We start from the raw sequence: 24,869 nt of genomic DNA on the forward strand, positions 1-24,869 counted from the left end.
ATTCAATTCTACACAACAACAACAGAAATAACATGAAGCAAACACTCAGGCCTGGCCGGCTGCCTGGACTCAAGTCCGAACCCTGTCACCCTCTAGCTCTGTGACCACAGCAAGTTCATTTACCTGGGCCCCTCAGAGAGAAATTCTGTGTGCCTCAGGTTCCTGGTGCATCAAACCTGACCATAATAGCACCTCCTAGAGTAGCTGTGAGGATTCAATGAGGTAATTCATGTGAAAAAACAAAGCGTATCCTAGTGCCTGGAGCATAATAGGCACTGGGTTGATGCAGGTAATTAATCCGGCATTGTGGGAGCTTTTATGCCTCTGGGTACTGTTCCAGCTTCCCACCAAAGGGGGCTGCTTTCTGCGAAGAAGAATGCAAAGCCTCATCCATCTCTTCTGTTGGCTGGGGAAAGCAAATAGCATATGTGAATGTTTTAGGGAAAAAGTGAAGTATAACTCCTCTTGTCAACATAGGTGGTGCTTTAATTCCAGTACCCCCCACCCTTATCCATGAGGGATACAATTCAAGACCCCCAGTGGATCTTAAATCACAGATAGTACCAAACACTACCTATACTATGTTTTTTCCTATACTATGTAGATATAGCTATCCTATACATATGCTAAAGTTTAATTTATAAATTAGTCATAGTAAGAGACAAACAAAAATAGCTTAACAAATGGAGCAATTATAACAATATACTGTATAACAGTTATGTGAATGGCTTTGAGGCCATTTTTAAGTAAAATATGGGTTACTAGAACACAAGCACTTCAATACCTTGAGTCGATCTGTTAACTGAGACGACTCCTAAGTGACCAATGGGTGAGGATCGTATACAGTTTGCAGATACTGGCCAAAGGGATGATTCACGTCCAGGTAGGGAGGATTGGGAAGGAGCAAGGTTTCATCACGCTACTCAGAGCAGCACACAATTTACAACATGAATTGTTTATTTCTGGAGTTTTCCATTTCATATTGTTGGACTGTGGTTGACTGTGCGTAACTGAAACTGCGGAAAGCAAAACCGCAGATAAGGGGGACTACTGTATTCTAAGAAAGCCTCGCTATAATCCAAGAGCTAACATTATTAGCTTTGAATCGCTTCTCGGCCTTTTGGCTAAGATCAAGTGTAACATTATCAGCTTTGAGTTTTCACTGAAGGATAATCATATGTCACTGAGGAATGCAGAATTGTGTGGTGGCTAAGAGTAGGGGTACTCAATAGATATGTGTTGGATAAATAATGAACTCATGAAAGGCCCAGACTGGTCCTGGGTCCAAGTCCTGACTTTTCCACTAGCTGTATAACCGTGGACAGGTCACATAACCTCTCTGAAACCTGATTTCGAAAATAAAAATAAGTACTTTGAAGTATTTGTACTATGGTAGTGTATATACACTCTTAGCTCAGTGCACAGCGTATAGTCAAAGTTCAATAAACGGCCGTGATTAGTTACCATGTGCATTGGGTGACATCATGGGTGATATTATTTTGTGCCCACCGTACTTTATATTTTATAAAGCACTTTATTCTTACGAACACATGATCCTCCCAACAATATTACAAAATGGGTGTACATATCCCCATTTTGGAGGTGAGAAAACTGAGACTCAAAGATGTTGCGTATCAGCTCACACAGACAGTGCGTGGTGGAGCTAGTGTTAAAACCTGACAGCCTGACTGAAGAGTCCGTAGATTCCCGCCTATGCTGAGTAGGAAGCAGCTGTATTGAAAGCGTTTTCCTCCCGTGAGCTGCAACCGGTCACACAAATCCAATCTTCAGATAAACAACCGCGCACTCTTTCCATCCATAGCCACCGTCAGTGGGAGGCACAATAGCTCTCCTGGAGCTGCAGGTTGCCCTGGTAACCCATCAGCCAAGACTGACGCTGGGTGTAGAACTCCCACTTCAGCATTCATCAGCGGGCGAGAGTCCATTTGGGGAATGAATCACGTTAGAATAAATTGTTTCCTCCTGGTTTTGTTTTCCTTTCACTTTTCGGTGTTTTCTTTAAACGGAGGATATAAATTATATAAATTAGACCGTGCAGATTAAGAGAAGGTAAAGCCTTGAAGAGGCCCCAAATTAGGGTTCCTGGACTAAAAAATAGATAGTATTTTCCCCTCTAGGGTTAAGAGCACATTATTTCTTGGAGCCCTTTGGTGTGGGTATATTGTGTATCCTGAATGCTTCCTTAACCTGAAGAAGACTCTACAAGGAAAGGGCTGCAGTTGATCTAGAAGGCCTGTCTGCCTTCATCGTCTGTGGAGTTAGATTCTATAATAACTTGATTTTGACAGAGCGAATAGAGTGCACATCCCGTAATAAACACCTGCCTACATGGATTCGTAGGAAGGGCGTGGGAAAATGGACTGAGTGCCTCCCGAGCTGTGCTAGAAACTGCTGGACTCCACGTCTCATCTGTGTCATTTAGGGTTCTTGGTGGCGAGCATCACACACACACACCCTGGGCAGTGCAGGCAGAAAAGGAATTTAGTAAAAGGTAATGAGTAGCTTTCTGGAAGACCAAGGCACTGGGCCTGGCAGCTGCCCAGCCAGGAATGTCCCAAATCGACTGCAAAACTGATGAGGACACCCCTGCCGCCAGCTCTGAGCCCAGACCTATAGTAAAAACTGCTGACACCACCAACACGGGGCCCTGAACATGACCTGGAGAACTGCACTGTCTCATAAGTAACCACTAGACACACGTGGTTATTTACATTTAAACTCATCACAGTTAAATAAAGTTTAATTCAGTTTCTCAGTGGAACTAGTCACATTTCAAGTGCTCAATCGCCATACGTTGCTAGTGGCTGCCATGTTGGATAGTACAGCAATGAGGGATTTCTACATATTAGCTGGTCTATTTTAGCACGTTTCCATCGTCACAAAGAGTTCATTGGTCAGTGCTGCTCTAGAATGACTGGCCACCCTGCCCTGGAAACTGCAGTGCCAGCTTGTACATATCGATAGCTTCTGACTCGGAATCTGGGATGGGTGTGTCTAATTGGTGGCGCCTCAGTCACACTGCCCATGCCCCAGTTGCAAAGGAGTCTGGGAATGTAAGTCTGGTGTTTTTAGAATCAGTGGTGGGAGGAGGGCTCTGATATATCAGATGGAGGATTTCCCAAACATCCGGAGAAGGGTCATCTGGGCAGCTAAAAGGAATGACAACTCTTCACTCCATGATTCGATCCTTACCTCCCCTGCAGGCAGGCGTTGTTCCTATTTCACAGATAAGGAACCTGGGAGATTAAGTCACTTGAATGTCACACAGCTAAGAGATGACAGAGTTGGATGTGAATGAGGCCTGCCTGATTCCAAAGCCACTAAGTTTTGTCCTCTGTCTATGAGGCGTAACTAAATACACATTGCCCTGGGCCTTGGCGAGCAGCCTCTGGGTTCTCACTGGGCCGCTAGCCATTCACTGTTTACTTACTGTTTACTGAATGTGTATTTGGTGTTTTGAGCAATGCAGAGATACAGGAAATGTGCATGCCTTTCAGGAACTCAGTCTGTTAGGAGGGACAAGACGTGCCCACAAACAACCAGACTCAAGTTAGTGTGTGAGAAGCAGTGTGCCAGAGTAACAGACTCTCTGTCCAATTTAAAAAAGTCACCCCAAACCACTGTAGGCCTCTGCTTTCTACTTTAAAAAATAGTTGTAAATGTGAATGATTTTCTCAGTTTTTCCCCAACTTTTAATTTCTATCAACTCCAAAAATATTCTTGATTATTTAGAAATATGTTGCTTAATATTTGGGACCTTTCCAGATATCCCTTTGTTATTGATTTCTGATTCAGTTCCCTTGTGGTCAAAGAATAGACTTTATAATTTCATTCCTTTTCAATTATTCATCTTGTTTCATGGCCCAAATATGGCCTGTCTTGATGAATGATCCTCGTGCACTTGAAAAGAACACAGATCTGCTGCTGTTGAGTAGAACATTCTATAAATGATACGTAGGTCGTGTTGGTTGATAGTGTTGTTCAAGCCTTTTGTTTCCTCACTAGTTTTTCTCTATTTATTCTGTTGATTATTGAGAGAGGAGTATTGAAATCTCAAATTTAAACTGTCAGTTTTTATATTTCTTCTCTGGTTCTATCAGTTTTTGCTTTATATAAATTTGGAGTTATTTATTAGATGTAAATAAGTAATAGGGATAACATTTAGGATTATCATGTCTTTTTGATGAACTGGACTTCTAATCATTTGTGAAGTATTCCTATCCTGAAGTCCACTTTGATAAAAATATAGACATTCTATCATTTTTATGGTTAGTGCTGCATGGTCTATTTTAATGCATTTCTTTACTGTTAATCTACTTGTGTCTATCTATTCAAAGTGCTTTTATGGTATAGCTGGGTCTTAATTTTTTATTTATTTTAATAATCTCTGACTTTTGAGGAAATTTAGACCATTTGCATTTAATGTAATTATCATTGTCTACCATCTTGCTGTTTTTCCTATGTGCCACTTCTGTTCTCTTTTCATTTTACCTCTTTTTTTGTTTATGTTTGATTCATTTAATATTTTTTTGGTATTCCCTTTATCTTCACTAATGACTTATTATCTATCCTTTCTTGAGGCGAGTGTGCTAGTGGTTGCTTTAGGATTTATAACATGCATCTGTAATTTATCACTGTCTGCCGTCAGATACTATTATATTACTTCTGATTTTAGGTTTTAGTTGGTTTTTTGATTTATGGGACATGGAGAATTGTGTCAGTACAACTATTCTCTTTTCTTATTTGACAGTACAAAACTTAAAATTCGGGGTTTACCCTCCCCTCCCACCCCATATGTATCAGACTTTATGGTATGAATTTAACACTTGTTCTTTTGACCTTCTCGTGTAGCTCTAATTTATCTTCCCTTACAATATTTTATGATTCTCATAAGCTTCTCTGAACCGCATTGGGAATAAGGCAGGGTGTGTCCAGTCCATGTTTTTGTGCTTTGTGTGGCTAAGTCTCCTAATCATCATTTAGGAAGTAGAAGCACAGTTGGAGGAAGTGAAGAAGAAATCAGAAAATGAGATAAAGCAGCTAGAAGAAGAGAAAGCTGCCCTAAACGTGAAGCTCCAGAATTCTCTGCTCGAGGTGAGTCCCCACACGATGCCGTGTTCATGGGGGATGGTTCTGGGCCCTGCGAGTTTCTGGTTAACTGAGATGCCAAGAATCTCAGGAAACTGCCCTGACCTCCTTGCATTCAGCATCCTCAGAAGAAACAAAAGGACTAACCTGACAAGAAGGCTGTCTCAGGGGCATAAATTTAGCTGCAAGTAACAGAGAGCCTGTTTTATAGAAGTTTAACAAAGAGGCATTTGATGTCTCACATAAAAGAAGGAGGCAGGAGGCTGCTGGTGTTGATTCTGCAGCTAAATGATATCAGGCTTGGTAAGTCTGCCATTCCCTTGGTCTCTCCTGCATGCTGGCTTTGTTATCACTTCTGTGGGCATTTAGACACTTTTGCTGTAATGGGCTCTTTCCTCAATCAAAAAAATAATATTATATTTTATGACTGCATTAGTATAAAGAATATAGCCAGGCTGCGTTGTCTTTTTTTTTTCTTCTGGTTTTGAAAGAAATTCACTCATTTTCATGGCCCCCTAAAAGTATCCTGGGCCTTAGGCACTGTGCCTGCTGTGTCTGATGGAGAAGTGGGCTCAGATTCCAAATGTCTGTTCCCACTCCAGTTGTCATGTCCAAATTTAAACAAAGAAACAGGAAGGAGCAGTGATGATCAGGCCCGCCTGCTTCATCAGGGATCAGAAAGCTTTCCCAGAAGCCCCAGCTGACTCCTACTCCCTCTGCTAATATCTGGGTCACGTGGCCAGCCTGGGAAAGCAAGGCCTTCGCTGTCAGGCCTCCATGGTGGAGGAAGGCAAAGGAGAAAGAGGTAGGCAATGGATCTAGACCAGACGAACAACAGAGTTTGATTCATGGGCCCGCTTGCCCGGACCACCCAAAGATTAAGGTCAAGGTTTAAAATGGCTGTCGACTATGTTACTGGGGTGAAGAACTGGTAGAAGAGGCTGAAAACAGGGTTCATTCCCTAGTCTGATTAGACTGAAACAATGTAAAGAGGTTTCCTTGCTTCTCTGCCCTCCCTCACATCTTCCAGATGGGCCCTGCTTCGACCCTCCACCCCGATACACACAAGTGCCCATGAAATCGGCTCCTCAGCCATGGCCATGCATCACAGCATCCTGGGGAGCTTTTAAGAATACAGAGCTGTGCCCATCTGACACCCTACAAAATCTTTGCAACTATATTGATTATATTCCCCAAACTGTCTTTTATGTCCCCGTGGCACTTGTCCTATTAGGGAGACCACTTCATGGACAGTATAGATGCCTGACCATTGCGCTGTACACCTGATGCTGAAGCTGAATAATGTTGAATATCAACTGTAATTTAATATGTATAGAGTGACAGGATGTGGAGTACAGCCTAGGGAATAGAGTCAATGGAATTGTAACAGCTATATATGATGTCAGAGACGTAGTAGATTCGAGGAGGCGGGTTATCATTTTCTGAGGGGTGTAAATGTCTAACTATTACATTGTTTTGTGCACCTGAAACTAATTTTAAAAAATTGAAAGAAAAAATACAGAGCTGTGTGTAAAACAGTTTAACAATTGTTTGGGAATACGTATAATGGAGTTCAATCTACAGACATGCATGAGAATGAAACAACCAAATTTGAACCACCGGTTATTTCTAGAAGGGAGAAAGGGAGATGGACCAGGGAGAAGCACAGGGGCTACAACTGTATTTGTGATGCGTTGTTCTTCAGCTGAGTGATGCACACACACACGTTTTTCTCTAATCTTTTTTCTATTGTCACAAATTATCATTTAAAAAAAAAAAAAAAAACAAGGTGAGCATGCCATTCCTTAGATTTGATATATGAGGGGCTTAGAGGTTGAAAGTCTCTGCTGTAGAGGCTTCTGTTCCATCTCAGCTCAAGGTGGGCTACATAGCAAGGAAGCCCATTTCTTTCTCCCTGCTTTTCCCGCCTTCCTTCTACTCTCCCTTCCTCCTTTTTCCCTTCCTTCTTCTCATTTCCCTACCTCCCTGTTGAGCTATATTGCCAATCTTCATATTGGATCTGGACCACCCTGCTCTGCAGAGCTTAGAGAGACTTCACATCCATGTGTGGGACCAGCCCAGGTACACTTCTGACAGGGGACACGTGGGCCGTCACCTGACTATTTCTCTGAATTCCTCTTAGAACCCCTCTCTTTAAAAATAGAAATGGCGAACCTTTGTTGAGCATTCACTCTGGTGAAGATACTGTCTAAGAAGTTTACACGTATTAACTCTTACTCCTTACAACCATTGTACAAGCTAGGTACTATTATCACCTCTGGTTACTAATGAGGAAACGAAGGCACAGAGAAGGTACATCACTTTCTCAAAGTCACATGGGTAACAAGTAATGGATCTGGGATTTGACCCGGGTGATAAGGCTCTAAAGACCCCACTGTTAGCCGCTGTGCTACCTGTCTCTAGTGCAGTGTGCTGCCCTGGGATGACTGCGGATCATTCAGAATCTGAGTGTTTACAGATGGCTAGGCGTGAACCAGAGGTTGACCATGGACAGAGTGCCTCAGGCTTACTCTTCATCCTCCATTTTTCTTACCAGCTTAATGGTATCATTGTCTATCCACCCGCTTACCAGAGCTGGAAAGGGGAGAATCACCCTTGACAACATCCACGTCTCCTGCTCTCACCCAAGTCCCTGCTCTGCCGCACCATCACAGCCAATCAATTGTCGAGTCCCGCAGGGCCTACCACTTACGCTTCTAGGTCCTCTCCCCTCTCTTTACACCATTGCCTTGGTCAAGCCCCTCAGAATGGCTCGCCTATACTCTTCTTTTTTTTTTTAACCTGCTTCTAGATGTTACATGACTCATTTAAATATTTCATAAGCCTTAGCAAGATGCAATATAGGTAGTTTCATAATCTTTAACTACGTCTTCCCCAAATATTCATTATGTAAAGCCAACAAGACATTCTGATAGCTTTGCCATTCTTCTGTGATGTTCTCAGGAGTCTTACAAGAAAGAGCCTTGTCCTGTATCTCTCTGTCTCTACATTCTCCCTAGGCCAGCTAATTCCAGGACTAGTGTTCTAAAACCCAAATCTGCTTAAGGTGCCACTCCTTCCCTAAAATCTTTAATTCTCTTCCCCCCACACACACACAATTTGGGCCCAGTCTAACCATCATTATTCCCCAAGACTCTGCCCCCTCCTGTCTAGTCCTTCATATTGGACCTTGTACACACACACACAGAGCCTTCCTTTGGTCCTCACACACATACTAGTCTCCCTCCATCATTGCACCGGATATTCCTGCTGCCTGGAATGCCTTCTCTCACCCTCTTCTTCAGTCACTGATGGACTGCTATTCATCCTTCAGTACCCCTAAAGGTGCCCTGGACTCCTCTGAGCAGAGTTTATTGTTGTAAGTTCCTTGTAATAATACCTACCTCATAATAATGATGTAAGGATTAAAAGAACTGATACTATAAAATATTTAGGCCCATGCCTGGCACAGACCAAACACACCATTAATGGTGCTGTTATATTGTACGTTTGACTACTGAATGTTGCTGTGATTATAAATATGTATCTGTTTCCTCCATCATATGACAGCTCCTTGAAGGCAGGGACCATATTTTATTATCTTACCATCTTGCTTTCACTCCTTCCCTTTCCCTTCCTTCCCACGGTGCCTAAGGAGTATTAGCTTTTCTACAAAGATTGGTTAGCATTGTCTGAGTTTCCTATATGATTATTGGCCTTCTTCTTTTCAAAGTCTAAAGCAGGTAAGCCAGTAGTTTGATTGACACTCTATGATTACTTGGTTAATAATAATTATCATAATTAACACTTTTCAATTCAATCGCACCTTCTAGCCACTCTTCTCTCATATTATCTGTATAATTCTTAAATATTGTTCCTTTTCCTTACCAATTCACTTTTTAAAAAAAGAAATAGTGTGAAATGGTGTGAAAGCCAATGAAAACCACCCCACACCTCTAGGCAGATAGATGTATGTAAGTAATTTTGAGAGAGTGTGGCGTACGGTAAACTTGCCAGTCTCATCTTTTGGAAAGACTAAGCAACTAGCTAATTAGAAATGGCCTTTCTAGAAGTACGTTTGGAATCTGTGTAATGCGGCACTGTCCCTAGAACTGATTGACCCAAATTGACCCAAATTGATAACCCCATCCGGGAGACAGGACTTTGTTTTACTCCCAAGCATTTCTATTCTTCTGTTTTAGGTTTTAAGGCTGGAAGAATTTATCCAACAGAATAAGGTGCATTCCCGAAATGAGGAAAGGACTCAGGAATTAGACTGTCAGCCCTGCAGCATTTCAGAGACCCAGGTAACCTTTGTCTGTTTCTACTTTAATTAAGGATATTTCTCTTCTCTGTTGCAGCACTTTGGCGTCCCCAGTGACATACACCGCCATGAAAGGGCTTTTTTATTTCCCCCTTCAGAGCTGCCAAAATGCCTGGAAAAAAAAAAAATTCACCACAAAATCTATTTGCAAAAACCACAAAGAAAATAGAGTTCTGAGTAATTACCCACATGGTTTGAGAAAAGAACAAGGCTTGTCAGATGAAGCTTTTCTCCCTCTCAGAGCAGCCTGCCTGACAGATAAAGGGGCAGTTGATTGGGGGGGGAGGGCGCGTTTTATTCTGCTCAGCATGAAGCATAACAGTAATAGTAACGCCCCCTTGCCGCAGCCGCCCTCCGCGTGTGTGATACCAGTTACTCCCACACCTCGTCCTCCCGCCGGACCTGCCCTTTTAGGGATGCTGTTGCTAAAACTAGTTTAGAAATTAGTTCCTGTTTGTCTCCCTGACTGGCTGCATAATCTTCCTAGATTTGTCATAATGAACCACCACATACTTGGTGGCTTAAACCATAGAAATGTATTGTCTCACACAGTTTTAGAGTCTAGAAGTCCAAAATCAAGGTGTCCGCAGGGTTTGTTCTTTCTGGAGGCTCTGAGGGAGATTCTGTTCCATGCTTTTCCCTCACTGAGCTTGGTTTCTAGAGAGAAGTAGGGGCCCCTCCTGGTCTGTAGAGTTGCAGGAGGAACCTCAGTGACTATCATTCCCATGTTATTCAACTCAATATGCAAGTTATTCCTCCATTCCATAACCATTTGTGGAATCCTAGGATATGCCAGCCTCTGAGCTAGATGTTAGAGGGGAGAAATATGCAGAAACAAACAGCTTTAAAATGATGTGGACATTTAGTAATAGAATTAAACCTCTGACACTGTGTTTTCTGCGTGGTAACTATTATGCACTTTGCAGGTAGAGTTTGTTCTTTTAAATTAAGTTTTCTTTTCAAATAGGTAATTCACTTTCATGGCACAGAATTCAAAAGGTATAAAAGTGGTACAGTGGAAAGCATGTCCCCTCTCCTAGGTTCCCTGTATATTTGTTTTGTTTTGTTTTTATTTCTTCTTGTATCTCCTTTCAGAGTCATGCCGTGCATATGCAGACGTTTCTCCCACAAATGACAGTGTACTCTCCTGCACTCAGTTTTTTTTAACTTACATTTTTATAGCTTGGAGATTGTAATACATCACTACACGTCCATATCAACTTTTTTCTTTAAAGAACAACTGTCTAGTGTTCCCTTGAACAGAAAAACTGTAATATAGTTAACCTCCCCTTATGATGGATATTTAGGTCGTTCCTGATTTTTCACTGTTATAGATAATACTTCAGTGAGAATAGATAACACAAAACTGTAGATGGATATAGTGCAGTACAGTAGCTAAGCGAGCTCACCCCTGAGCCCGATGTCTGGGTTCTTACTGGCTGGAGAGTCTTGGGCAGATGATTTGAAGTCTCCTTGCTTTGCCTCCAACACTTTTGTGAGGACTAAATGAGTTATTATATGTGCATTGTTGGAAACGGCACCTAGGACGTGTAAATGCTCAATAGGTGCTCATTCTTTCAGTTGTAGAACTTGGTGGATCCAATGGTGTGTGCGTTTTTACCTTTGATAGATGTGCCACCATGCCTTTGGCTGCGGTGGTTCCAATGCACACGCCCACCAGCAACAGAGGTGAATGAATACCTGTTGCCCCACAGCCTTACCAACACAAAACAGGGAGTAACAAAACTTCCTGAACTTGGCCAGTCAGAGGAAATTTGTAATTGAGTTCACATGTTTTTGGCAAGCCAACTGTATGCCAGCCCACTGAGTCGACGCTTTGCCTTGGCCCTGGAGATACAAAGTCCTAGAGACGTCCCCAGAGTGGTCTAGGTGACATGTGAGCAGCCCTCTGCATGGCGGGGACACCTGCAACAACACCAGATGCTGCCAGGCGCAGATGGCCCTTCACGGAGGAGGCTTAGCGGGGCTTGAATGATCCATAGCTGATCTGGGGGTGGAAACGGCGATGCCAGAACAGGATGTGAAAGAACAACTTCCCGGTGACGTTCTTGCCGGTCAGGGGGCTATAAAACTGAAGTTTGTTCTAGACTCAGGCCCTCAGCAGTTGTGCCAAAGCTTTCCAGTGAGTCAAAACAGATATAAATAATAACGCCAACTGAGAGCAGACATCTCACTCCACTCTCAGGACACACAGAGGGATGGTTGCCAAACCTGGGTGTGGCTCTGTCCCCACCAAAGTCAGCTGGGACTTTACTGAACTTTTGGTCCTGGTCTCTCATGTCTGGTCTCCTTGATTCTCTCAGAGTCACAGTTTTTATTCATTGGTTTCCGAAAGCCATTTCAGTTGTGGTAATGCTGAAGGGAAACTTTTTTTCTGGAAGACTCCTCTGGTGCTTGGGTCAGAGTGAACTGGGGGCAGAGAAGGGTTGACATTTTCACAGAGTCCCCTGCCTACACCCACTCCAGAAGAATAAGGAGTCATTTGTGGTAATTATTATTCAAGTCACTTTGTGTCACCAAGGATATGAGTGCTGTCACTACAGAGGGCGTGTGGCTGGGTGCGGGGTGAGTGAGGCTCAGACCTGGTCCTGGGAGAGCTCCATTTCAAATGGGGCATATTAATATTTACTTAAGTAACAACCTGGTATGCTAAGTGCTGTGATAACGGCAGGAAGATCCTTGAGCAGCCAATATGGGAGACGGAATCCAGGCATTACACAGAAGACTGCCACCTGCTGCCACCTGCCTGGATGCTGAAGTTGCACGTGACTTCACCAGGAAGGGGCATGGCAGGGGGAAGGAGCATGTGAAGGGCCCCGAGGCGAAATCCCTGGGGCCGGGGGCAAGGGAGACGAGGGACACTGAGAAGCTCTCCCAGGTCTGAGAAGTGTCCCCTGCTCACAGGAGGCCCTGAGTGGTTTGCTGGGCAGCAGTCACTCTGTACCATAACTGGAGGATCATATGAATCGAAGTGCGTCAGCTGTCCCGGGGGCTCCCAGACAAATAATCACTAAGCCCTTAAGCAACTGTGACGTCCTGAGCACCCTCAGGCCATTAGGGGCTGCCACCCTCCCTCCATCTGATGTGAGTGGAGGGGTCTGGCTCCATCCGGCATGGACCCAGGCAGGCTGCCCTGGAGATCCACTCCATGGAGAGATTCCTGGCCAAGATGGGATGAGGTCTGCTGGAGCCTAGAAAGGCAGCACAAGGAGGGCGACAGCTCCGGTCTGAGGGTTAGGACATGGGTTCCACCCAAGCTTTACCCGACACCTGCGTGGGGGCCTCAGGCAAGTCCGAAAACCTCTCCGAGAGCAGCTTCCTCATTACTCCTATGGCAAACACAGATAAGGCCCTGACTATGTGCCAGGCACATAGTGCTTTACACACTCCCACAACTACCTAGGAGGCAGGTGTTATTATTATCCCTGTTTTTCAGATAAGGAAACTGAGACTCAAAGAGCAGCGACAGGGCCCATGCTCTAACCACGTTACTATACTGCTTCTCGTTAGTAAAAGGGCAGTGATAATCCCCACCCTCCACACCCCAGAGACTTGTGATAATGAACGGAAGAAAGAATATGAAGGCACTTTCCAAAACTGTTAAACATTCTATAAATGTGAGATGACTTTGTAGTATCTATTACAGTCCCCTGTAATCATTTCAGCAAAACCCCATTGCATTAGGTGTTCTGTTTTAGGAGACACGTAATGCACCTTTGAAAGACTGTCAACTGAACTTGAGAATGACTTTGAATATCCCCTTCCAGGAGATTTTCTGGGTGTGGGTGTTCCTTTAAAATAGAAACAATCCAGAAGAGGTTAACTGCCTGGAAGATGAAAGATGAAGACCTAATGTGAACACAGGTTTAAAATAACCAGCCATTTGCTTGGGAGGAGTCAGGAGGAGGCTTTTGCGGTGGATGGTTATAGGAGAAGCAGAACTATTTATTTTTCTGTGCACAATTTATACCCAGGTCACCTTAACACTGGAGAGAGGGCACTGGGCTGAACCTGAGAAAATGCCTGATTGGGAACCCAAGAGTGTGTGAATTAGGGGCAGATAAATCAGGATACATGCAGAGTGGCTCAGGGTTGGTCCTGGGAGGAACTCACTGGAACCCTAAGGAGATAAACAGGAAAAGGGCCGCTGGATCGTATATTTCATTTGGAACTCACAGAAGAGTGCACAGTTTAAATAAGTTTTGGTGGGCTTGAAAGTACTCTTTCAGCCATCTCTTGATCTTCGTGGTCAAGTCCAGTGGTAAAGCATTCAAATGGCATACTAGCTCCTTTTGGATGGTGCACTTTGATCCAAAACACCAGGTACATAAGGAGTAGGAGAGAGGAGAGGAATTGTCCGTTACATGGCCTGTTGAGCCCCACCCCTGCTGAACCCTAAATTTGTTGAAATCAAAAACTATGTCTTTTTCATCTTTATCCTTCCAGCACCTAACATACCTGCATGTGGCAGATGTTTAGCACTTCCTTTTATGTACACTGATACGTGACATGACAACTGAATGAATGAAACTGAGGGTGCCATTTTGAGTCCAGTAGTTAAAAGGTTAGATTAGGAGCTCCATCAAAAATTCACCTTGGCTGGAGGGTGATTTGGAAGAACACTGGGTTCCTTCAGTTACTTTTGAGGAGTGGGGGGATTCATCTCCTTTCTGGGTAAGGGTACCCCTTTCTCTGGTGACCAGGGGCTGGAAACAAGTGAATAGAAACAGACAGGATTGCTGCATTCACCTCCCTGTTGATCACGGAAGCAGTCTTCATCTCTCTGGTTGATTTTGAGCATCGATTTTGCAGACACTTTTCAGCAGCACGTTTGTACAACAGCCTGAAATCACACCCAGTTAGGTCTTGATTCTGGCAGCTGAAGATCATGCCAATACGACCCAGCCAAGTGCCAGTGCAGTCACGTGGCGTGACATGGATGGGAGTCAGACGATCCAGGGGTCCAGCCCCTGTGCCACCCTCTGCTGGCCACGTGACCTGAGACAAGTCCTTGAATGTTTCCCATCTTAGATCCCCGTCTGTGACACAAGGGCAGATGTGTCTTCCCTTGCCACCTCACAGAGTCGTGGGCATCCATGAGTTAATGTACGGAAATAGACGAGAACTGATGTAGTCAACCAGGTGCAGCATCAGCTTTTTTAGCGTTTTTTTCATCCCCTCCTGCTTCTGGACTTCTGCCCAGGACGCCTTTAAATATGGTCGATAAAGTGGCCCAGCAATGACATCCTGCACATTCCCTTTCATGGTCTTCTCAGTGGCTCAGAGTCCATTTGAAAGTCTTTTTCATCTCTATAATAACTGTCAGGAGATCTTTGTCCATTATTCACGTTGCTTTAAGTTCCTTCTCTCTTTTTCCTTGATCAGGCTTACCAGTAATTTGATGTGTCTTTTCAAAAAGTCAGCTCTCAGAAGTATCCATCAGATCTACTTTTTTTCTATACCCTAAATTTTATCTTTCATATTTCTTTCCTCTGCTTCCTTTGGGTTTATTCTGTTATTCTTTTTCTAACTTCTTTAAATTTTTTTTAAGTGTTATTTATTTTAAGTGTGTTTTTCCAGGACCCATCAGCTCCAAGTCAAGTAGTTGTTTCAATATAGTTGTGGAGGGTGCAGCTCACAGTAGCCCATGTGGGGATCAAACTGGTAACCTTGTTAAGAGCTTGTGCTCTAACCAACTGAGCTAACTGGCCGCCCCTTAAATGTTTTTTTTTTTAATAAATGTATTTAAGGCTATAAAGTTCCCACTAAGTGTGTATATTTTTAATTGTATTTCAGAGTTTTGAAGTTTATCTTGTTTTTTCTTTTACACCTACTTTTTGTTGCTTTCCAATTTTATTGCATTGTCATCATATAACAAGATCTATAGAATGTTACACTTTGAACTGTGTTGAGATTTGGTTTATAGCCTACTGTGGGGTCAGTTTTTTTAATGTTTCCTGTTAGATAGGAAAAAAACAACAACATATATTCTCAGTTTGGTCATTAAAGAACACATATTTGAATCCGAGTTCTGTGATATATTCACTGTCTGACTTTGGGCAAGTTATGGATCCTCTCCTGCCTTGGTTTTACCACTTTTAAAATGAGGTAATAATGCCAGTCTCAGAATTGAGGGCCTGGCACACACTAGAGTCTGGCACACGCTAAGCACCATACAAATGTTAACAGTGACTAGTAGTCTTTTTTTTTTTTTTTTTTTAGCTATTTAGGTTTAGCTTACTAATGTCCAAATCTTCCATATCCTAGCTCATTTTGTCCACCTGATGTATCGGATTCTGAGAGGGTATATCAGTATTCAAATTTCCCTTTAGAGTTATAAATTTGCCCGTTTCTCACTACAATTCTAAACGTTTTGCCTTATGTTTTCAGGCTTTATTGTTAGCTGCCTACAGGTTCATTATGAGAGTGTTTTAGTGAACAATTCCTTTTACCATGATAGATATCCATGTTGAACTTAGCCAGTTCATGTTTAAGGTGATTACTGGTACCATTTTGTTTTTGCCAGTATATTTTGTGCTATTTACCAAAATTTCCTTGTAACCTTCAATTTCCTTTTGAAACCAGGACCTAATTAACCTTAACCGTCATTTATGTGTTTATATTGTGGTATTATACTATCCTGATTTTGAGTCGTTGTTGTTCCACATTTATTATGTTATTTCCCCTGGATTATAGAGAACATGTATTTATAACTGTGTTTCACAAGCTGTTTTGCTTAGACTTAAACCCAGATATTTGTTTCTGGGTTTTATAGAAATCAGAGATCTCTGAGATACTTTTAATGCCCAAAATACCTGAAAATAGGAGGCAAAGATGGGCCTTTTATCTTCAGGTCCAATGGAGGTTGTAAGCTGGTCAGTGGCATCACTTCTGAGAATGCACAGCCGTGAACCAAACTCACTGGGCCCTGCCTCTCATGGTATGGCAAACAGCTGGAACAAAGAAATCTGTTCCTAGCCTGTCTTATTATACTGTTTTCCATGGACAGTAGTTACCATGACAAGTAGAAAAAAAATAAAAAAGTCTTTCTCACTTTTACATCTCTGTGCAAAAGAGAATGACATGAACAAGTCAATTTATAGAAAAGTCGGAAGCCTCCTTGTTAACTCAGCTTCCGTATTCTCCTCCTACCACACTCCATTTTTCAGTGCTTCTTGTCTTTCAGCAAGTTCCATGTTTTCTGGTCCTCTGTGATAAGATGTAGCAGACTTCCACTTGTAAAATGGGTATAATAATGGTAAGACCAATTGCTCACACTTACTGACCCGTGGCTTTTGCTGGCACTGTCCTCTGATCCCCACGACAGCCCGTGAAGTAGGCCCTCCAAGGACCACTCTCTGTGGATAATACACAGAGGGTATCACGAGGTGGATAAGCATCCAGGCCGCAGAGTCAGATGCCTGATTGCACATCTCACTTCCACTACTCACTGATGGTGGGACCCTGGACAGCTACTTACTCTCTCCATGCTTTATTTTGTCAGCCTGTGAAATGCTTAGTTGACGGGGAAAAAAACAATACAAGTAGCTGATACAGCATCTCAGCCAAGCCCTGTGCTAGGCATTGAGTCACCACAGGCCTCATCCTCAGCCTGCGAATTATGCTCCAGTAGTAGATTGCTGGGGGCTCTTTCTCCTCTGCTCTCTGGTTTGATAAGGCACAGCTTGGGTCAGGGAACTGTACTTAGTCTCATCTTGCTACTGTTTTTGCCTTAGGATCCATGCTTGAAGATCAGTGAACCTTCTCAGACCCTGCCCAGCGGAGAAGAGTATCAAGATAAATTAGCAGCTGAAGAAGGAACCAGCAGCGATGAAGAAGAAAGGTAAGGGAGGGCATGCAGACTTCTGAGGGCTCCAGTGAATGAGGACTCAGATTTGGAAGAATTCATTCATTCAGTCAGTCAGTCAGTCAGTTAGTCTTCAAGTATTTATCGCTGCCCCTTGCATCATGCTTTGGAAGGGAGCAGACATGCCTTGTACGTCTTCAGTACAGCAATGGGCTTTACATAAAATATCTTACGTAATTGTCACACCAACCCAGACAGGCCATTTTCCAGATTAACAACCTGAAACTCATACAGGTTAGTGAACCTGACCAAAATTCAGACATGGATCAGCCCCAAACCTCTGCTCCCTATTCTTCCAAGTGTTCTTTAACTAAAGGGAGACACAGGAGCTTATCACCAAGGGGAAATCCCCCATCTATATCACTTATATTAGTCAGCTTTTGCTGTTGTGACAAGCATTCCCAAAATATCGATGATTTTTAGCTCATAGGTCAGCTACCTTTATTATTGGTTCTGCCAACCTCTGCTGGGCTTACATGAGCTTGGCTCCGGGTGCAGAGTCAGGTGTGATTGCTCTGCCCCAAACACGGGTAGAGTTCACGTCTACTCCACATGCCTTCTCCTTCTGGGACTGAGACTGAAAGATTAGCCCTTGTCTAGGGCACGTTGTTTTCCTGGTAAAGGGAAGAAACTCAAAAGGCCTGATGGAAACAGGCAGTGCCTCTTAAAGCCTACACTCAGAACTGCACTCTCTCATTTCTACCCATATCCCACCGGCCAAAGCAAGTCACACGACCAAAACTGATATGACCAGAGAAGGCAGAGAAGGATATGCTCTTCACATGTCTCAGTCAGCTCAGGCTGCCGTAACAAAATGCCACAGACCTGGTGGCCTGCACTAATAAATGGCCCGCGTGGGGTCCTGAGAGATGATATGGAAGCCATGCTGCCTCCATCTGGCAGCTTTCTAAGTAGTTCGGTGTCATAGTCCATGCAGTCTGCTTTACAAAATAACCGTTGACTGGGTGGTTTATAAATAACAGAAATTTATTTCTCACAGCTCCAGAAGCAGGAAAATTCAAGGTCAGGGTACTAGCAGATTCTGTGTCTGGTGAGGACTCGCTTTCTGGTTCGTGAAGGCATATTTTCAGTGTGTCCTCACACGATGGAAGGGTCAAGGCAGCTGCCTAGGACCTCTTTTATGCGGGCACTAATCCCATCCGTGAGGGCTCCACTCTCTTGTCCTAATCACTCTTTAAGGGACCCAGCTCTTAATACTATTATAATGGGCAATGGGTTTCAACATATGAATTGTGAGGGAACACAAACATTCAGACCATAGCATTGGAGAAGCAGGGCCTATCCCCCTAAACCATATCGATGGCAGTGTCAGGCAGTCTATAGTCACGTGAGCCCTCCAGCTCACAATACTTCCGCAGCCTCCCGCAGGGTCTGCCTCAGGATCTAAGAAGCAAATAAGAACACCGGTTGAAGAAGACAGTCTCTGGAGTCAGGACTCCACGTTAAATCCTGGTACTGTTGCTTACCAGTGGCAGCCACAAACATTATCCTATTTAGAACTCTCAGTTCCAGAGGGAAAGACTCTTTTTCCTGAAAATAGTGGCAGAAATTTCAAAGAGGTCTTTAGGGGCCCAATTTGGATCCCATGTCCATCATTCAGGTTAAGAACATGGAATGCTTTGATTGGCCAGGCATGTGTCACGTGGGGTCGGCTTTACCCAAACCCTGTGGACTAAATAGGATCACCATGGAAAGAGGAAAGACTTGCTGTCTTTTTCTCCTATGGTGGCTATATTGGTAACAGGGTGTCCTCAACTATAGAAGCAAATAGGAGGTGGAGATTCTGGAGATTTCTCAACAGGGGTTTTGGTGGGAGTAGAAGAGCTAAGGGGTGAAGACGAAAGAATAGAAAAGTTGTCTGAGATGTACAGTCAGGATCTTCAGGACAGAACAAATGCAGTGGTTCCTTGGGGAGTGGGGAGGTTGCATATTCAGTATTTACCCCCGTGAGGGACACTTATGAGGGATCTGGGCTTTTGGGCATGATGCTTCCAAGAATAAGGTGGTTTTTCCATTGACTATTGGTTTAAGGTAGGGATGAGCAGTCCAGGGCCAGTTTTAACAGACAGGGGTAGGGGAAGTCAGGAGTGTCAGCTGTGGCTTGCTTTGTGATGGACGGCAGGGTGGGATTCGCTCCTTAGGATGTGAAGGCATTTAGTGCAGCAGAATAAGGTCAGTGCAAATATCCTTAAAAAACAAGAGCGAAATAAAAACATCTTCGTATACGTAAAAGCTGGGGTAATTTTCACCAGCCAACTTGCAGTATGATAAATGCTAATAGAATTTATTCAAGCTGAAAGGAAGTTACACCCGACTTAAACTTAGATCTACAGGAGAAAGTAAAGAGTCTCAGAAATGGTAAATATAAAAGACTACCGTTTCTCCTCTGAATTTTTCAAACAACATCAAAGTTCTTTAGAATAATAGTAGCAATAACATTGTATAATAATGCATGTAGTTAAACAATATATGACCACACTAGCGCAGAAGACGGGTGGGGTTAATGAAATTAAACTTTATAAGGTATTTACATTTTACATGAGTAGGTACAATCTTAAGACTATGTAGATTGTGATAAATTAAGGATACAAATTGTAATCCATAGAGCAAGGTTAAACATTAATACAAAGAAGAGCTAAAAAAAAAAAAAAGAAATCCAATAAAAGAACTAAAATGGAATGCTTAAAAATATTTGTGAGGCAGGAAAGTAGAAAAGGAAGAACAGAAGAACAATAAGAAAAAAGATGGGCAAATAGAAAACAAATAAGATGTAGATTTAAGCCTAACCACTTCAATAATTATAATATAAATGAAACACACTCCATCTAAAAGAAAGAGACTGTCGGGATAAAAAGGCAAGAGATGACTACCTGCTGTCTATAAGAAACATTTAAATATAAAGACACTGTTGTGAGCTGAACTGTGTCCACCCAAAATTGCATGGCGAGGCCCTAACCTCCACTACCTCAGGATCTGACTCTATTTAGAGATAGAGACTTTCAAGATGTGATTGAGTTAAAAAGGGGTCACAAGGGTGACCCTAATCCACTCTAACTGGTGTCCTTATACGAAGAGGAGAGTAACACACAGACAACACAGAGGGACAGCCATGTGAGGACATGGTGTGAAGGTGCCAATCTGCAAACATCAAAAGAAGGGAGGCCTCAGAAGAAACCAAACCTACTGACAACTTGATCTTGGACTTCTAGCCTTCAGAATTATGAGAAAATAAATTTCTGCTTTGTAAGCCACCCAGTCTGTGGTGTTTTTTATGACGTCCTAGTACAGGCACAGATAGGTTTGAAGATAAAAGGATGGAAAAAGATATAACATGCAAACATTAAATGTAAGGAAAATACTGTGGCTATAGTAATATCAAAGTAGACTTCAGAACAAAGAATTTAATGAGGAATTAAAAAAGGATATTTCATAATAGTAACGGGGTAAATTCATCTGGAAGACATAGCAATCATCAATGTGTATGACCTTCCCTGTTTCCCCAAAAATCAGACCTCGCTAGACAATCAGCTCTAATGCGTCTTTTGGAGCAAAAATTACTATAAGACCCGGTATTATATTATATTATATTATATTATATTATATTATATTATATTATATTATATTATATTATACCTGGTCTTATATTATAGCAAAATAAGACCGGATCTTATATTAATTTTTGCTCCAAAAGATGCATTAGAGATGATTGTCCAGCGAGATCTTATTTTTGGGGAAACATGGTAATAGCAGTATTAACATAATAAAGCAAATACTGAGAGACCTAAAGGCAGAAATCCACACTCATAGCTGGAGATTTTGACACCCTTTCCTGAGCATTCGACTAGAGGACTATACATATCAGTAAGGATACAGATGTGAACTACACTATCAACTAACTTAATCTAATTGACATTTATAGACAATATCCTGAACAAGTTTTAGACAATATGTTTGAAAATTTTTTTCAAGACACGTAGAATATTCACCAATATGGACAAGATAAAAGGCAACAAAATAACTCTTGATAAATTTCAAAAATTGGAATATACTCTGAAATATACTCTGTATTTTCTAGGATATTCCCTGACTACAAAGGAATTAAATTAGAACTCACAATAGACTACCAAGAAAATCTTCAAATATTTGGAAACTATACACTATACTTCTAAATCCCCCACTGGTCAAAAAAATAAAATCACAATGGAAATTAGAAAATATTTCAATTTCAGTGATAACCAAAACATGACATATCTACTAACAATTGTCACCCTAATAAACTTTAATTTAAAAAAAAGACATATCAAAATTTGTGGGATATAGTGAAAGAGGGAAATTTATAGCATTGATTACTTATATTTTTTTTAAAAAGTTTTAACATGAACTAAGTTTTCATCTTAAGAATATGTGTTCTACATCACAGTCGTCAGGGAAATGCAATTTAAAAACCACAGTGAAATACCATTTTCCACCCACAGAATGACTAAAATTAAAAAGACTGAGGACATAAAATGTTGGCAGCAGTGTGGAGCAACTGGAACTCTCACCCATTGCCGCTGACAGTGTAGATGCTGCAATCATTTCGGAAAACTATTTGGTAGTTTCTTAAAAAGTTAAGCATACACTGGCCAGCAATTCCATTTTAGCTATTTAAGTGAAAGAAATGGAAACATATTGCCACAAAAATACTTGTACAAAAAGGTTTCTAGCAGCTTTAGTCATAATAGCCCAGAAATGTAAACCATTCAAATGTCTATTAGTAGGAAAATGGGTTGATAAAGCATGGTATGTTCATATAATGAAACACTACTCAGCAATGAAAAGTAGGAACCACTGACATACACAGGAAGGGTGAGTCCCAAAGACATTCTAGTGAGCACAAGAAGCCTGACACAGAGGAATCCATACCGCATACCTCTGTTTGTATGGTGCTTAAGATCAGGCAAAATAATCTATGGTGTTGGAAATCAAAGCACTGGCTGCCTGTGGGAGGTGGATTATTGGGAAGAGGGTGCAAGGTGTGTTTGTGGGTAGTGAAAATGTTTTATATTTTCATTGGAGTGTTGGTTTTATGGTTGTATACATTTGTCAAAACTCTTTGAATTGTACACTTAAGATCTGTGCATTTCATTATATGTAAATTTTTCCTCAACGAAACATTTTTAAGATAATCACTGAGCCCCAGGAGGAAGTCAAGTCCCCTCCCCAGGGGCCAGCAGGGAGAACTTATGTGTTTCACACATCCAGCCTGGTAGTGTCACTTATCACTCTTGCTCTAGGCTGCTTCTCTGTCGATCACCTCTGGCTGTCTCCTGACTCTTGGTTTGTTTCACACCCAGGTATCTTCTGTCTGTTTCTCCGTAAAGGTGGTTATGTTTAGCACATCTTCAAAAAGCTTAAGGATAACCTAAGAGAATTAGAATGCAGAAAAAGAAACCGTCTTTCTTTATTAAATGTTTGGTTAGTTCTTTACATCTTTCTTACTTTGTGCCAAACCAGAGTCCCCCTTCTCATGGACTTTCTTCACCGTCCAGGGCCCTAACTCCCTAACCTCTGGTCGTCTGGCCAGAGGAAGCAACACATCCGTTACATCCCAATAATCTCTGCAAAGATACCCATGTTGTAGCATCCTATTACATTGTTAAGCAGGATAAATACTTAACATACCCAGTCTCACCCAGTTACATTTGAATTTCTCAGCTGCTTCAAAAGCTCAGAGTTGAGTACTGGAAGATTCTCAATTAGTAGGACAATGGATCAACAAACCATGGTATATTCATGTAATGAAACAAGTGTGAAGTACTGGATTCAAGTAAAGCATTTTTGTTGGGCCTTTTTTTGTTCAGATGCAGGAAGAGTTGTGAAATGAGACCATAGAGACTTCTGGAGCCCTCAAGGACTACCTATAAGTAACTCTAAACTCAGTCATCCTGACAGTCGATCATCATTTATTAAGCACCCACTAAAATAGATACCGGGCAGTTCCAGCTGTGTCCCCATTGCATCCCAAGTGCTGTAACACTTAGAATTTGTATGTCAGGTTGTTTTGCAAATCCAAGGAAGATGTTTCTCACTCCCCTAAGTGCCAGGGGAGCTCCCTCCTCCAGCCCGAGTGAAGGAGGTGTTCTCAGGGCGGTAGTGTCATTTCTAGCCTAGGGTCTTTTGTGATTTGGGCCTCCATATCTTCAAAGGATCAAAGTGTCCCACGAGGAAGGAGGTGATGGACAATCTCCACTGGGCTGTTTGCTGAAGGAGAAGGCACCGGAAATCCAGTGTCGGCAGGAGGACTGGCAGAGTCAGAAGGCCAGATCGCAAGCCCAGGTAGGAGGACAGCCGTGGGGGGGCGGGGGGGCGCCCTCATGCTGAGTGAGACCCTGGCTCCTGCTGGTCTTTACAGTCAACCTTGGACATGTACACAGGGCCTGACTCACGCCCAAGCTGGGGAGCGCACTCCAGGTCCAGGGCAAGGTGGGATTCTTGGTTCTATTTATTCATTCCCTCAACACCTGCCGTGGCTTAGGAGCACTTAGTATGAGCCAGGCACTCCTCTAGCTGCTTGGGGTACGTCCATGAACAAACCAGACAAAAATCTTTCATTAAAGTGCCGATGTTTTAGCAAAGGAGGTGGGCACAGACCATAAATTCTAGACATAAGAAATAAGCAAAGCACATTGTATATGAGAAGATGATGAAGGCTTCAGGAAAAAGAAAATGGAGAGCAGGGTAAAGGGGGTTGGGAGGCTGGTGATGACGGAATGGGTATAATACCAAAGGGGGTAGTGGGTCGGAGCTTCAGTAAGAAAGCGAGACTCGAGCAAGCACGTGGGTGGTGTGCGGGAGGCCACGTTGATCCCTGGAGATACTCAGGTGCCCTGTTTATTTCTTCCGGATGGTGTGTATCCTAGTCTTTCTTCTCCTCTTGCTCAGCATTTGTGGCTCTAGCTGAGGCCCCAGGAGCCTCATCCCCAGGATCTTCAAGCGTGAGGTTTCCACGCCCTTCAGCGCTCCCACAGATAGGGGAGGCTTGGCTGGGTTGAGGAAACATTCAGCAAGCTTGTATTGTTCAAGGAAATCCCGGGAAGGGGCAGGGCAAGGGCCCAGCTGAAGGCAGGCTGCCCTGGGGGCAGGTCTCGCACACGCAGCAGGCTCTGGAGCGGTGCGCCAGCAACGCCAGGGAAGAGCTGCAGGAGCGCAGGCGGCTCTCCGACCACGAAAGGGAGAAGCTGCAGCCGAGCTCCAGGAGACCAGGCGGCAGGAGCAGGCTGTGAGAGCCCAGCTGGAGGCTTCCCACCAGCGAGCCCTGCGCGTGCTGGAGAAGGCCAAAATCCAGGAAGTCAAGGTGGGGTGCTCGTTAGGAGGTCCTCGAGCGACTGAGCGCCTGCCAGGCAGCACACAGGGCGCCTCTCAGACATTATCCCCAATTCCTACCGTAGGCGTAGACCAGGTCATTATCGTATTTTTCCAGATGAGGAAAGAGGCTCAGAGATTCAGCTCAGGGTCACACAGCGAGGAAGTGGCGCAGCAAGGATT

General features: G+C 43.0%; 1 protein-coding gene across 1 annotated transcript in view; it reads left to right on the forward strand.

Annotated features, from left to right (window-relative positions):
- The window catches only part of FAM184B (family with sequence similarity 184 member B), a 77,794-nt gene that overhangs the window by 35,260 nt on the left and 17,665 nt on the right, over positions 1-24,869 (forward strand). The window contains exons 6-9 of the mRNA XM_088792699.1: positions 5,005-5,115; positions 9,312-9,416; positions 17,191-17,297; positions 23,531-23,660. Of these exons, the coding sequence (XP_088648825.1) occupies positions 5,005-5,115; positions 9,312-9,416; positions 17,191-17,297; positions 23,531-23,660 (453 nt within the window). The remainder of the gene's footprint in view (positions 1-5,004; positions 5,116-9,311; positions 9,417-17,190; positions 17,298-23,530; positions 23,661-24,869) is intronic.

The sequence above is a fragment of the Rhinolophus sinicus genome, chromosome 1 (assembly GCF_057876585.1).
Source record: "Rhinolophus sinicus isolate RSI-liver-muscle chromosome 1, RSI-T2T, whole genome shotgun sequence".
NCBI lineage: Eukaryota > Metazoa > Chordata > Mammalia > Chiroptera > Rhinolophidae > Rhinolophus > Rhinolophus sinicus.